Raw genomic sequence first — 15,058 nt, forward strand, 5'->3', positions numbered from 1 at the left:
TCCATATCAAAGCAATATAAAACTGAATTTTACACTCAAAGCTTGAAAAAGACAAAAAAGGAAAACCGTGTATTTGTGTTCTAAACCCAAACCCGATTTGGAAGCTATCCCCCGAACCCACCCCATTCCAAAAAAATTATAATAGGGGATAGTTTGTTTGTCCCCAAAAATCCCCAAATTGAACGGGGATTAAAGCGGGGACCTGATCTCCATTTTTTTAAATAATAATTTTTGAATATTTCAATTCTTTTTTTTTAAATTAATAATTCTAACAACCTCCATATTTAGAAATAAAATTACAAATGATTAAATTCCATATTTTAAATAAAATTACAAGTGATCAAATTTTAACAACCTCCACATAAATAAAAACATAATAATTCTAAGCCTTCAACATAATTACAAATGATCAAATTTCATATGACAAATTAAATTAATTTTAAGTCTTCAACATAAACTTGTAGCCATCAGCATTGATGCACATTCTAAGATTCTTTATAAACCTATAACAACATAAACAAAAAAAAATATCCATCTTAATTTTTTAGTTAAGATTGTATTATCAATCTTAATTTCTTTTAATGGGAACGAATGGTAGTTTATTGAACATAAGAACACAAAAAGAATTTCATAGCAGAAGTAGCATTTTGCTACACTAGCAGAGACTGCAATATCAATCAAAACATTTAAAATCACAATACAAGCCAAAAAGTCTACAACCATGGCTGTCAAATTCGCAACCTCAATTAATACCAAAATCCAAAGGCTGCTGCCATTCTCGATAAATCAAAAGATCACAATAAAGCACGGAGAATCCCAATCCACCTAATCTTTGGCGAGTCAACATTATCTCAACTTGTTAGTTTCAATGGTTTCAAAGGGTCGAGGAAATTGATTGAATCCAATTTTCCTTCAAAACTGTTTCATCATACCAACAATTGTATCGAAAATACTAATAAAAAACTTTAAAAAGCAAAAATATACGTATGGTGTTTCCACTAACTTGTTATCCTCGAATTGTTTTGTTAGCTTAGGGTTAGCGAAACTAGACCGTAGGCGCAAGAGTCGGCGTCCGCATTAGTTAGCGACAGTGGTGGTGGCTGCAGCGTGGGCGCAGGTGTGTGTCGTTCTCACTCTTTCGCGATAAAGAAGTCAAGAAAGAGAAGGGGGACCAGGGATTGCGTTCTGGTTTTTGCAAAATTCTTTTTGTGTTCTTTTTATTTTTGGGTCAGGTTAGGGGACCCGACAAAATCCTCAAATCCAAACCCGAAAATTTTTTGGGGCTTAGACTTATACCCAAAACTGACCCGAATTTATTTTTAGATTTTCCCATACCTACCCCAAATTAATCAGGCCCTGCCGGTATTGCTGGCAACACGAATATAGAAAGAGAGAAGATAAAAACGGTGTGGATGATGATGATAATGCTTGAATAGGAAAGGGGGAGGGAGCCCGCATTAAAGGCTGTGTTTGGAGTTGAGGGAGAGAGACAAGTGAATGTTTTGTTCGCTTCGTAACGGGTTTTTGAGTTTAAGCAAGTGATTTTTACTTAAGAAAGAAAGAGAGATGAAAGAGAGAGAAGAAGAAGGGATAAGTGATGGCGACGAGAGGGGAAGTCGCTTCTATGTTTTTTATTTTATTTTATTTTTTTATTTTTTTTTCAATAAACTTTGAAGCTTTGTTTCGAGTCTTGTTTGGCTGATTCGATTGGAGGGAACAGAAACACTTTTGTTTTTTTAGCTTTTTTCTTTTTCTTTTTTTTATAATAAATTGTTTTCTAAATTTTTTAGGCTTTCACGGTTCAGACTCAAGCTATGATTGACTTAAGAGAAAAAACTCTAGGATAATACGTGTAACAGTTTAAAATAACCGACGAGTCGTACATTTCGCAGTGATTGAATTGACAATCGTATTATTTTCACTCCAGAGTAAGACTTGTATGACAAGTCGCGTATTACCTAAAACTTTCTGATATGATAAGTCGTAGAAGTTACAAATTAACAGAAACGTCGTATTAAGGTTTGCGAGGGTAGTTTGTAGTTATCTCGTTGGGAGTCAATGGTCAATCAAGCGAAGTTACTGGTCAGGGATTAATAATTAAATTGTCAACAGCTCACTAAAGAAACATACCCACTGAAAGATTCTTGAAGGTCAGATTGGCGGCGACAACTGCTGCTTCTACAGGTGGGAGTTGCAACGCCTTCTGGGTTTTTAATTTTGGCTTACAGATTTTGGAAAAGAAATCAAAGGCCTTTTGTTTGGAAACCCAGTAAAGATGAGAGTTTGGATTTTGTCGTTGTTTTAGACTTCTAATTATTTTTATTAGCGTAGCTGCAGTTAATTAATTTAAATCAATTTTTTTATTTTGCAAAGAACAATAAAGGTAGCAATGTTAATAAATAATAACAACCTAGTTGTTGAATTTAAAACCACACCGTTGTTACTAGCTAATTTGACCTTTGATAATTTTTGGTATTAACCTCAGATTACTAGCTAATTTTCCACATTGGAAATTAAATAAAATTGAGCAAAAGTTATTTGATACTGAAAAAAAAAAAGAATAGAAACTTTTCTTTGCGATGGATATTTTAGTGACATTGGCGGTCGATCGTTCAATCAAAAAGGCAAAATTTCGGGAGCAAGGGGAGGATGAGGATAATCCCTCGCCCCCATCTTTTCCAGATATAGTAATGGAGATGTAAGCGAGACCTGAGAATGTTCTTTTTGGTAAGACAGATGATTGGGATTTAGAGGAGGATGATGTTATCTTTACGGATGAGGAACCTATGCCTTTTATTGCTTTTTCTAATAGAGTCCATGAATGTCTGGCACAATCGTGGGAACACTCCGTGGTGGTTAAGATTTTAGGGCGTAACTTGGGATATCGCATGTTGTTGGCTCGTTTGAAGTCGATCTGGAGTGCCACTAAAGGTTTTACAGTGGTGGATCTTGCTCAGGATTATTACTTGGTCCATTTTTCTAATAAGAGAGATGTGGAGTACGCTCTCACGGAGGGTCCGTGGACAGTCATGGGACATTATTTAATCGTCCAGCAATGGTCACCGTCTTTTGATGTTACAACTAATAAGATTGAGAAGATTGTCGCCTGGATCCGTCTTGCTGAGATGAATATACACTTATATCACAAGAATATTATCAGATGTTTGGGGGAAATTGTCAGACCTGTTGTGAAGATTGATTATAAGACGGTTGAAGTACAAAGAGGGAAATTCACTCGTATCGCGGTTGAGATTGATCTTCATAAACCATTAATATCTCAGTTTAACTTTGATGGTAGAATCCAACGGGTGGAATATGAGTATTTGCCTACAATTTGCTTTGGTTGTGGTAAGATTGGGCATTATAAGGATGCTTGTCCGGACAATGATGAAGTTGTTCCCAGAAATGAAAACACAGGCGATTGTTCAGACAGAGTTGGCTGGGCGGAGTGAGACGAAATTTGGGTCGTGGATGGTGGTTGCACGGAAACCTCAGGCTAGGAAAGTCAATGCAAAAGATATCCCGAAGAATATGGAGACATGTCATCAGCGTTCTATTATTCAGGATTTTAAATTTAGTCTTAGATTCAGTCATCGAGGAGGAGATTATCCATGATTTTACGGCGAATGTGGTGAGCCCTAATCATGATAATGTCATGCCCGCTTCGACAAGTTTCCAGTCTTTGGCGCTAAGAACTAAATATCTTAAAAAGAAAAATCATAGCCATCCTTATAAGAAAATCCCCACACGTTTGGACTCTTCACCCTTGCTTCTAGAGAATCATAATTCTAAAGAAAATGTTAACACGAATATCCAGATTCTGTCCAAAAATCCAATCCTTAAGACCAGCCCTAATAGTATTCCCATGGTCATGCAAGGCATGCATGCCAACACTGGTAACCCTAATACCAACACAAACGGTATCCCTACTGCCATGCATGGCATGCATGAACACTCTAATGACCCTAATACATCTTTCCCACATGAACCGCACGCTACCCAATCTCCCATGCAAGACATGCGTGTTATTCCCAGTTTCAGAACTCCCATGCACGTCTCCACATATTTAAACCCCCTTCATCATAGCGTTGTGTCCTTTCCTAAAATTCCTAAGCCTCATAGTTTAGATACAACCCCTTCTTCCTCTAGAACTAACCGAGGTATTTCCCTAGCAGAGGGGCATGATAATTATCTAGATGGGGACCCGCCTGACAACATTGTTATTGAGGGCGAGAACCACTTCGGGGTTGTAGACGGTGCTCAAAGTAATCATAGTGAAAATGGAAAAGAGGCGTCTATATTAGATGATGATGACTCAGTTATGGCTAATTCTGATATGGATAAGGGAGCTGAGTCCCTGGGGTTGTCTCAGTGAAGCCCTTTCCTCTTTGAATATTATTTTTTTTATATTTATACATACCATGTTTTAGAATGCCCAGGGTGCAGCGTCACCTTTATTTCGATGTACTTTTTCTATGTTGATGAATAATTACAAACCCTCTATAGTTGTCTTATTGGAACCTCGCATTAGTGGCCTCAAAGCTGATGCTTTTATTAAAAAAAGTGGTTTCAATAAATCTCATCGTGTGGAAGCCGAAGGGTTTTCAGGTGGTATTTGGATCTTATGGAATGATACTTTGATATAGAGATTATTCGAAATCACAATCAATTTATTCACCTACGATTTTCACATAATAACAATCTGGTTTCCTAGAGTACTGCTATCTGCGGCAGCCCTATCTCTAGCATCAAAAAGTCTCTTTAGAGCGAATTGGAGTTATTGGCCTCATTGGTTCAGGGCCCCTGGCTTTTGGAGGGGAATTTCAATACCATTTTGTATGACCCTGAGAAGAAAAGAGGTTTTTCGAATGGTTTGGGAGCTTGCAGGCTGTTTCAAGATTGGTTCCACTCTCGGGGAATGCATGACCTTCACTTCCATGGGCCGCATTTCACGTGGTCAAGATGTACTCTCTTTAAACGCTTGGATAGAGTTATTTGTAATAATGAGTGGGTTCAGCGTTTTACCGACTACACTATCCTTCATTTACCGAAATTATCTTCGGACCATCGTCCTATTCTAGTGAAGTGCGAGACTCGTTCTCCTAACGCTTCCCCTGATCGTCCTTTTCGCTTTCAAACTGCTTGGCTTACTAATAATAATTTCAATCAGTTTGTTAATGAAGCCTAGATGAAAGAGCTTAATTATAATGATGTTGCCAAAAGCTTTACGCTCAAAGCCTTGGATTGGAATAGGAACGTGTTTGGTAATATTTTCTGGAGGAAGAAAAGGTTGTTGGCTAAGTTGGGCGGTATTCAGCGGGCCTTAAAGGATTACTACTCCCACGGGCTTATTGATCTTGAAAAGCAGCTTAGGGTTGAGCTGGAGGAAGTTCTAAGTCAGGAAGAAATCATCTGGCTTAAAAAATCTCGCCAAGATTGACTGTGTCTTGGGGATCAAAATACCACATATTTTTATCAAAAAAACTGTTTCCATAAGGCGACGTAACAACATTACTGCTATTTAGGATGACTCGGGCGTTTGGATCTATGAGAAGGAGAAGATTAAAGATCACGCTATTCAGTACTTTTCCTCGCTCTACTCTTACGAGCATTGAGATTTTTGGCCTTACCCTCATCCGAATTGCTACCCTGTTATTAATGAAGTCTTGCTTTTCACGCTACAGAATCCAGTTGAAGACGTGGAAATAAAAACCAGTGTCTTTGGTATGCATCCCCTTAAAGCCCCCAGCCCCGATGGCTTCCATGCCATTTTATATCACACTCAATGGGCTATGGTTGGTCCCTCGTTTTGTTAGTTAGTTGAGGATGTCTTAAAAATAAGTGTATCACTGGTGATTTGAACTTCACTCTTTTGGTCCTTATTTCGAAGATTGATAACCTATTTCTTTGAAGATGTATCGTCCTATTTTCCTGTTCAATGTGGCTTACAAAACCATTACTAAAGTCATTGCTAATAGACTCCAGACGATTTTACCTCAGTTGGTTGGACCTCATCAAACTAGTTTCGTCCCGGGAAGGCATATTACTGAAAATATTATGATAGCTCAAGAGGTGGTGCATTCTATGTGTAAAAAGTCTGATAATATGGGATTTATGGCCATAAAAGTTGACTTGGAGAAGGCTTATGATAGACTTTGTTGGGATTTTATTAATGAAACTCTTTGTGAAGCTCGTATTCCACCGGACTTTATTTAAGTGATTATGGCTTATATAACTTCCGTCTCTATGCGGGTTCTTTGAAAGCCTTTTAGAGGGGTCCGTCAGGGAGATCATCTATCTTCTTACCTCTTTGTTCTTTGTTTTGAGCGACTAAGTCATGGGATCCTTAATGTTGTTAGTGCGGGGAAGTGGCATCCTATTACTCTGTCTCGTAATGATGTTCCTTTGTCCCACACCTTTTTTGCTGATGATCTTCTTTTGTTTGCTGAAGCCTCTGTTGAGCAGGCTAGTGTTATTTCGTCTGTGTTGGACTCTTTTTGTTACAGTTTTAGTTCAAAAGTTAATAAGTCCAAAACTTTAATATACTTTTCCAAGAATGTAGGTGATAGTGAGGCTAATGTTATTTCGGGGATGCTTGGCTACTCAGTTACTAAAGACCTTGGCAAGTATTTGGGCATTCCTCTGCAATATTCTAGAGTGTCAAGTTGTATGTATCAAGGTCTTATTGCAAAGGTTGAGAGGAGGCTTTCGAGCTGGACGGCTTCTCACTTATCTCTGGCAGGCCGTATTACTTTGGCTCAATCAGTCCTCCAAGCCATCTCCATCTATGTGATGCAAATAGTCATGCTTCCCAGTGGAGTGCATGACAGAATTGACAGAGGTTGTAGACGTTTTATTTAGAGTGGTGTCTCTCCGTAGCAGAAGATCAGTATGGTTAGTTGGCGAAATGTTTGCAAGCCTAAGTCTATTGGTGGCCTTGGTTTTAAATCTTTATCTATGATGAATAAGGCTTTACATATGAAGCTTGCTTGGGGTTTCATTTCCTCTCCCGAGAGTCTTTGGGTTAAAGTCCTGAGAACGAAGTATGGGGTTGCTATTGACACCCCTCCTGAAACTTTGCACACTCGATATGGTTCTCACCTTTGGAAGTCTATTGGCACGGTTTGGAGTAAAGTTCTTGCTAGTCGATGGTGGTGTTTGGGCAATGGTGATTCTGTTTTTTTTTTATGGGATCTTTGGGTTACGAAGGATTTGCCGCTGGCTGCCTATGCCATGGATATTATCCCTGTTCATATCCTTGATTGTAAGGTGTCGACCTTCATAAAGGATTATGGTTCTTGGTGGTGGGATCGGTTTGAGTATTTACTTCTCAATAATATCATTCTTCAGATTGCTGCTGTGCATCCTCCTTCTCCCATGCATGGTTTGGACGCTTGTTTTTTGGCTCACTCTAGGGCGGGGCTGTTCACTATTGAATTGACTTATTTGATACTCTCTGGATCAATTTTGGTTGTTGATGATTATCGTTGGAGGTCGATTTAGAGGTGGAAAAGTCCTCAAAGCGTGTGTATCTTTCTTTGGCAAGCTTTACATGACCGTTTGAAGACTAAATCTGAATTGGCTAGGCGTCATATTCCCATTTTAGAGGCTTGTGATCGTTGTGGTGCTTTGATCGAGGATACTCTCCATGTTCTTCGTGATTGTGTGGTCGTTAAGACTTTTTGGCTCAAAGTTGTCCTTTTGGAGAAGCGGCAATCCTTCTTTAGCTCCAATCTCTCGACCTGGTTGTGTGGGAATGTAGATGACGTGAGTAAGAGTCATAATATTTCTAACTGGTCTATTTTCTTTGGTATTGGAGTTTGGAGGATTTGGTTCTAGCGGAACCAATTTGTTTTTAACCAAAATTCTATGGATCCTATGGCTTTGTTGGTGGATGTTTCTTTTTGTGCTGAGGAGATGAGCAAGATTCACAGTCATTGTTTGGTCACGGGAAGGTTAAAGATAGATAAGTGGATTCGGTGGCATCCTCCTGAGTGGCCTTAGTGCACTTTGAATACTGATGGGGCTCATAAGGCCAATGGTGTTTCTACTGCTGGTGGTTTGATTCGCGATTATTTGGGTCGCTGGATTACTGGTTTTGGGTTGATGCTTGGTTCCTGTTCTATTACAATGGCTGAGCTTAGAGGCACATATAAGGGGATATTATCCTTGCTTGGAATTTTGGCATTCGGCAGCTGCATGTGGAAACTGACAGCTTGTGTGCAACTCAGATGTTGGCTAGATAGGTGATGATTACTAATGAATATGCGTCCCTCATTTCTGCTATCAAGGAGTATCTAAAAAAGGATTGACATGTTTTTATTTCTCATGTGTACAGAGAGGCGAACTCTGCTACTGATTTTATGGTGAACCTTGCTTGCTCTTTGCCTCTTGGCCTTATGGTGTACCCTAGTCCTCCACTAGGGGTTACATCCCTTCTTCTATATGACTCTTACGGGGTTGCGACTCATCGCTCGGTTGTTCTTTAGCTCTTAATTGAGCCCCAGTTGATCAAAATAAATAAATAATAATAATAACAACCCAAAGCAAACATGAAAAATAGTAAAAATTGAAAATAATCTGTCTAGTTAAGAAAACACTAAGATGTATATTGCGTGTGATGAGGGTTTGGGTGGGCATCGAGTCGGTTCACAGTAATAATAATTTCAGATCGATTTTCGGTAAAACTGATATTTTTCTATTCTTTTCGATAATGATTTTAAATGAACCAAAAAACAAAAAACACACTGAACCGCTATCGAATCAGAAATGTCGTACTCGGTTTCTGGCTTTGTTTTTTTGGGCCGTAACCTCATTAAAAATTAAAAGAAATAGCGGTTTTGTTCTGGGCTATCTTTAGCCCTTAGATTATTTTCTATGGTATTAGCGGGCCCACCCTGGGTACATGTGTGACGGGCTTGACCTTTTTAAAATTTTCTGGGTTGGTGCATAAAGCCCAAGTTGTTTATATACACATTCTCCACCCAATAATTTTCGGGTAAAAGCTCGTTTAGTCCCTATATTTTGAAGTTAGTGCCCGTTTAGTCCCTATATTTTTAAAAATACCTCAAACCATCCCTATCATTAAATTATTGACACTTTTACCATTATCTTTTGTTCCTTTTAACTTATTTTTATAATATTGCCCTATTATAATAATTTTTTAGACATTATTAAAAAGAAAAAAATAGCCCTATTATAATAATTTTTTTAGACATTATTAAAAAGAAAAAAATAAATTACTAGTTTAACACCAAAAAATAAAATAAAATAAAATAAAATAAATATATATTAATTTTTGTGGAACATACTCTTGAGTTAAAATATTAATTTTTCTAAAAAAATTGATAATGTAATTTTTTACGATATTAATTTTTTAGACATACGTGAGCTTCCACAAAAATTAATATATACCTTTTTTGTTTTTATTTTATTTTGAGTTTAATTTGATAATTTAATTTTTTATTAGTATCCAAAAAAGAAACATTATTGTAAAAATGTAATATTGTAAAAGCAAGTTAAAAATAAAAAAAAATAATGGCATAAGTGTCAATATTTAGTAGCATGGACATTTTGAGGTGTTTTTAAAAATACAAAGACTAAATAGACACTAACCTCATAATTAGGGATGAAACAAGTTTTTACCCAATAATTTTCTTCAAATACACTCTTTATGGCAACGTGATTGTTTATTAATAGAATAGAAAAAATAAAGAAATAAATTTATACCGTACACGAGCAATAGTAATATACATATAACATAAAATTTTAAAAATTAAAGAAAACTCAGATTATATAAGGAATCTTTATCCCATTTTAAGCATAAGTTTTATTGATAAGTAACCTTTAATAATTTTACGTCTTAAAAATAATCGCCACCATTACCAAATAGTCGCTGGGTCATGCCCAAGCAATCAAACTAACATAATGAATTTCATCTTCTATCGGGTAGTTTATTAATTAATTAAGTACTCATCTCATTTTGTATTTGGTCCACACTTTTCTTAAAAATTTTGACTGGTAAATGTTACTCAACAGCCAACACTTGTCCAATATTCTTACCTCGGCTGAGCTGCTCCAAAACTTTTATGCCTCTGTGTGTCACTTTTGCGGGTCAAACAAAGCTATAATCTTCAATTCTCTCTTGAACATATCGACTAAGATAATTTTCCAACTAAGGCAAACCTCAAAAAGACAAACTAAGGTTTCAAAAGGCTACCCTACAAGTAACTATTGTGAACACAATTCAGCCATTTCAATCATAAAACAAAGCATAGCAATTTAGAAGAGTGAGGCGAATTAGGATCGAAGAGGGAAAATGGACTTTGAATGCAAAGGTACGTAATGAGTTACTTTTATCAGAACAAAAATGAGTTACTTTTATCAAAACAAAAATTACACACAATATGTATTAGATTCTTTCTCCAGTACCGCAAACATTTGAACATTTCAAAATTTGAATCGTTATTTAAATTCTTAAATTTACTTTTAAAACGTATAGATATCTGCACTGAAAAATTATTTATCGTATGTGTATAATGTTTTGTATTGTGTGTGTAGGTAAGAGTTCATGGCCAGAGCTGGTGGGAGTTGAAGGGAAAAGGTGGCAGCGGAAACAATTGAGAGGGAGAATCCAATTGTATCTGCTCATATTTTGTTGGAAGGAAGCATTGTGTTCTTGGACAGGTATTGCGGTAGGGTGTATGTTTGGGTTGACACTAACGGCATTGTTGTTGAGGTTCCTACCATTGGTTAATTAATTACTGCTATTTTCTGAATAATCACGTCCCTTGTGTTAAAATTAACGAAATAAAAGAGAGTGTATTCCATGAACTGTACTTTCTGTAGCAAAATAATAATATACATATTCCTCTTCTGTGTATGTATGCATACGGATCTCAATCATGATGCTTAGATTAATAATACAACCAGTTAATTAATTATAATAAGCTATATGTCAAATTATTCAATCTGTTACACATGGATTAGATTATATTTGAAATGACATGCACCTACTTTCTTTGAAATGTACACCTGCGCGGAAGGATTCGTAGTTTCATACACAATTTAATTACTCGTAATTAAGGCTTTTTCTTCTTTCTAACACGTCAGAGGATAATTCAAGAATAACGTACACATTATTGAATGGTCAAACTTAAAACATTTCACACCATGGAGAGAGGATCCTGGTCCTTCGTTCCAAACCGTCGGATAACTATCAAAATATATAATCACCAATTTATCATTATCCAAAAGCAATACAGTCAAATACACACACACACACGTAATCTTACAAATTTTCTGTATTCATTGATTTCTAAAAGAAAAATGGCTGCAGACTACTAGTTATCCTGGTGTTTGGGCACCTCATCTCCTCGTCATTGAAGTAAGGGTTTGAGAGTCTCCTCGTATGTATTGTGTGAGTAATTTTTCGATTTATCTGGAGAGCATATTTTCTAGCTTGATTAATTAAAATATAATATAACAACCCCAGTCCTGAACATTAAAGATAATATTTCACATCCCATGAAAATGAATCTTGTATTAATCAAATACACACACACACACACACAAGGATTAGACAATTCTCAGCCATCGATATAATTTTAATATGAGTTATTAGGCGATGGTTTCTATATCCATAAACTAATTAAAGTAGTTTCTTTCAGTTACATATAATATCGAATTAATACATGGGTTCCTGCGTCGGCTCAGCTACGTGAACATTTATGCCTCCATATATCTTACGGCCACGGGTCAAAGATTGCTAATTTGAATCGATTTGTGGAATTACATTCATGTTTCTAAAGTACGTAAATTGTCAACTAAATCTATTTTAAGCTATAGATAGTCAAAAATCACCAACAAGAAGCTACTTTATAAATACACCCATGATCGGCCATTTATATCTCAACAGCCAGAAACAAATCAGCAATTTTATTACTAGAAGAGAAAAGGAAGAAATGGCATCGGAATGTAGAGGTAATAACGTAATTACTTCTGTACTGTAGCTAATAACGCCGATGAAATGTTTTTACATTACTGTTTCCTCTAATAACAAAACGTTTTGTTTCTGTACATGCATGTAGGTAAGAGCTCGTGGCCGGAGCTCCTTGGAGCTCAAGGTGTGGAAGCAGCAGCAACAGTTGAGAGTGATAATCCTTTAGTGAATGCTCAGATTGTTTTGGAAGGAAGCTTTGTCACCGGGGACTTTTTATGCACGAGGGTTCGTGTTTGGGTCAACACTCGTGGCACTGTTACTAGGGTTCCCACCATCGGTTAGAGAGGGCTCCAAGGACAGTCCTTGATATGAATTATTCTAATATAGATGTAATTTGCATGAAATTAACAATAAGTAAAGGGATACTTATTTCCTTATGCTTGATTGTGAGAATAATAAGATCAATTAATTATTTGATTGTAATGTATTTTGATTGAATTGTATACGTTTGTGTTCCATATTGTTTTTTGTACCAAATAATTATTTTTTTTCAAATTTCTTATTTTTTATTAATTATTATTATTTTTGGGGCCTGTTCGATGTTTAGGTAGGTTTCTTCTTGGGGAAAGCTATCATTGCTCCAAAATAAGTCCTTTGACAGGGGCAATGTACGTAATGTGTAAATCAATATAAAACTAATTCCCTTTAAAGATTTTTATAATTTATGTATTCAGTGTTTAATCACATACTTTTCCATCATGTCATTACATAAACATATATATATATATATATATATATATATATATATATATATATATATAATGAATACGTACGAATTTTAATGAATTTGAAAGATATTGTATTGAGAAGTAATCTTTATGGAACTTGTGACGCGCTTATTTGTGTCAAAGGCCCGGGATATGTAACTGCTCAAGACATCCTCTTGCCGCCTTCTGTGGAAATCGTTGATAATACGCAGCACATAGCTAGCCTAACAGAACCAATTGATTTGTCTATTGGATTACAAATCGAGAGGAGTCGAGGATATAATATAAAAACGCCAAATACCTTTCAAGACGGAAATTGTTATCCTATCGATGCTGTATTCATGCCTGTTCGAAATGCGAATCATAGTATTCAGTCTTATGGGAATGGCAATGAAAAACAAGAGATCCTTTTTCTAGAAATATGGACAAACGGAAGTTTAACTCCTAAAGAAGCACTTCATGAAGCCTCCCGGAGTTTGATTGATTTATTTATTCCCTTTCTCCAGGCAGAAGACGAAAACTTACCTTTAGAGAACAATCAATACAAGGTTACTTTACCCTTTTTTACTTTTCATGATAGATTGGCTAAACTAACGAAAAAGAAAAAAGAAATCGCATTGAAATCGATTTTTATTGACCAATCAGAAATGTCTCCCAGGATCTATAATTGTCTCAAAAAGTCCAATATACATACATTATTCGACCTTTTGAATACGCGTCAAGAAGACCTTATGAAAATTGAACACTTTCGCATAGAGGATGTAAAGCAGATAATGAGTATTCTAGAAAAGAAATAGAAAAGCATTTCACAATTGATTTACCGAAAAAAAAAAGTTTTAAATCAATTGAATTTAGTGCAATTTTTCTATTCTTTAGAAAAAAAAACGAGAAAATTGAAATGGCTTTGCACCTTTAGACCCGTCTATATATTCAGACCGGAATTAAATTGAATAGAAGTATCTAGGGAGAATTCACTTTTACTTTGAAGTGACTACTCCCTAGATACACACGTCATGATATTTTACAATTGAATCAATTTAAAAAAGACCTAAAGTTAGGGATTTTTCAATAGGTAATGTTGCTCCAATACCCAAGCACAAGGCCACTGCGGTCCCAATCAAAAAGACGGTTGTCGCTACGGGACGGCGAAATGGATTTTGGAATTTATTAACATTTTCCAAAAAAGGTACTGTTAATAATCCCGTAGGTACTGAAACCATTAAAAGAACACCCAACAGCTTATTGGGTACTGTACGAAGTATTTGAAATACGGGAAAGAAATACCATTCGGGTAAGATTTCCAAAGGAGTTGCAAATGGATCCGCGGGTTCACCAATCATTGATGGTTCTAGAACCGCTAAGCCTACGGTACATGCAATAGTACCTAGAATTACTACTGGAAAAATATATAAAAGATCGTTGGGCCATGCGGGTAGCCAACTTAGCCCTTAATACAAGATCATTCAAGTCAGGTTTTTTTGTTATTGGGATAGGCGAATTCTTATAGATCCATCCCCCCAAAGAACCGGACATGATAATTTTTCATCATCCGGCTCGAGCAAGAATCAACCAAACTAAAAGGATACATATAAAAAAAGAAATAGATAAAAAAAGAAATATAGATTTTCGAAAATCTATATTTTACGCATATCGGGATGATTCTATATGTAAAATTACCGGATTCCGTTTTACGAAGTTTCAACTATCAATTGCAAGGAATTCGGTTCTTACAGGTGTATGCTCCATACCCAAGTAGGCTTACAAAATTGATCATGATCAAGAGCTTTCTGGGTCGTCTCAGCCCTTGTGATTCACCCTTATCCAAAAACAAAAAAAAAAAAAAGATCGAGCTGAGATTTTTCTTTTTCGCGTACAAAGGATTTACTTGTTACTAATATAGTCTAGCCGCTGCTCTTCTTTAGACCCCTTGTTTCACTCCGATAGTATCATAAATCGGGATCGGTGCAGAAGAAATGAATGCATTTCCATACTATTAAGTAAGTGATCATTCTCAATGAGTACAGAAGAAGTGATCCTGTTTTTTTCATCGGGTCTGGGTAGAGACCAAAGGTCTTGAGTGACCGATCCGGCAGAACAAGTCAAAAGATAAAGAAGTCTGGTGCTGTTTGTTAATAGAATAAAATATGCTTTGCTCCGAGTACATAGATAAAATTTAAAAAAATCGTAAAACCAAATACTTGACATTATATACTCATTAACTTAAAAAAATATTGGTGAAGAATTTAATAATTTCTGGACTTCAATTAAGCAAATCATATTCGTTTCAACCAGTTTAAATATAAAAATAGTATTTCTATCACAAAACACTCCATTCTTTACATTTTTTTCT

General features: G+C 36.1%; 1 protein-coding gene across 1 annotated transcript; it reads left to right on the forward strand.

Annotated features, from left to right (window-relative positions):
- The first annotated feature begins 2,579 nt into the window (after positions 1-2,579).
- Positions 2,580-3,452, forward strand: LOC127899891 (uncharacterized). Its single transcript, XM_052434035.1, has 2 exons — positions 2,580-2,698; positions 2,813-3,452. Exons 1-2 carry the CDS (start codon positions 2,580-2,582, stop codon positions 3,450-3,452), a joined length of 759 nt encoding a protein of 252 aa, XP_052289995.1.
- Positions 3,453-15,058: the final 11,606 nt, after the last annotated feature.

Source organism: Citrus sinensis, chromosome 9, assembly GCF_022201045.2.
Source record: "Citrus sinensis cultivar Valencia sweet orange chromosome 9, DVS_A1.0, whole genome shotgun sequence".
NCBI classification, from domain to species: domain Eukaryota; kingdom Viridiplantae; phylum Streptophyta; class Magnoliopsida; order Sapindales; family Rutaceae; genus Citrus; species Citrus sinensis.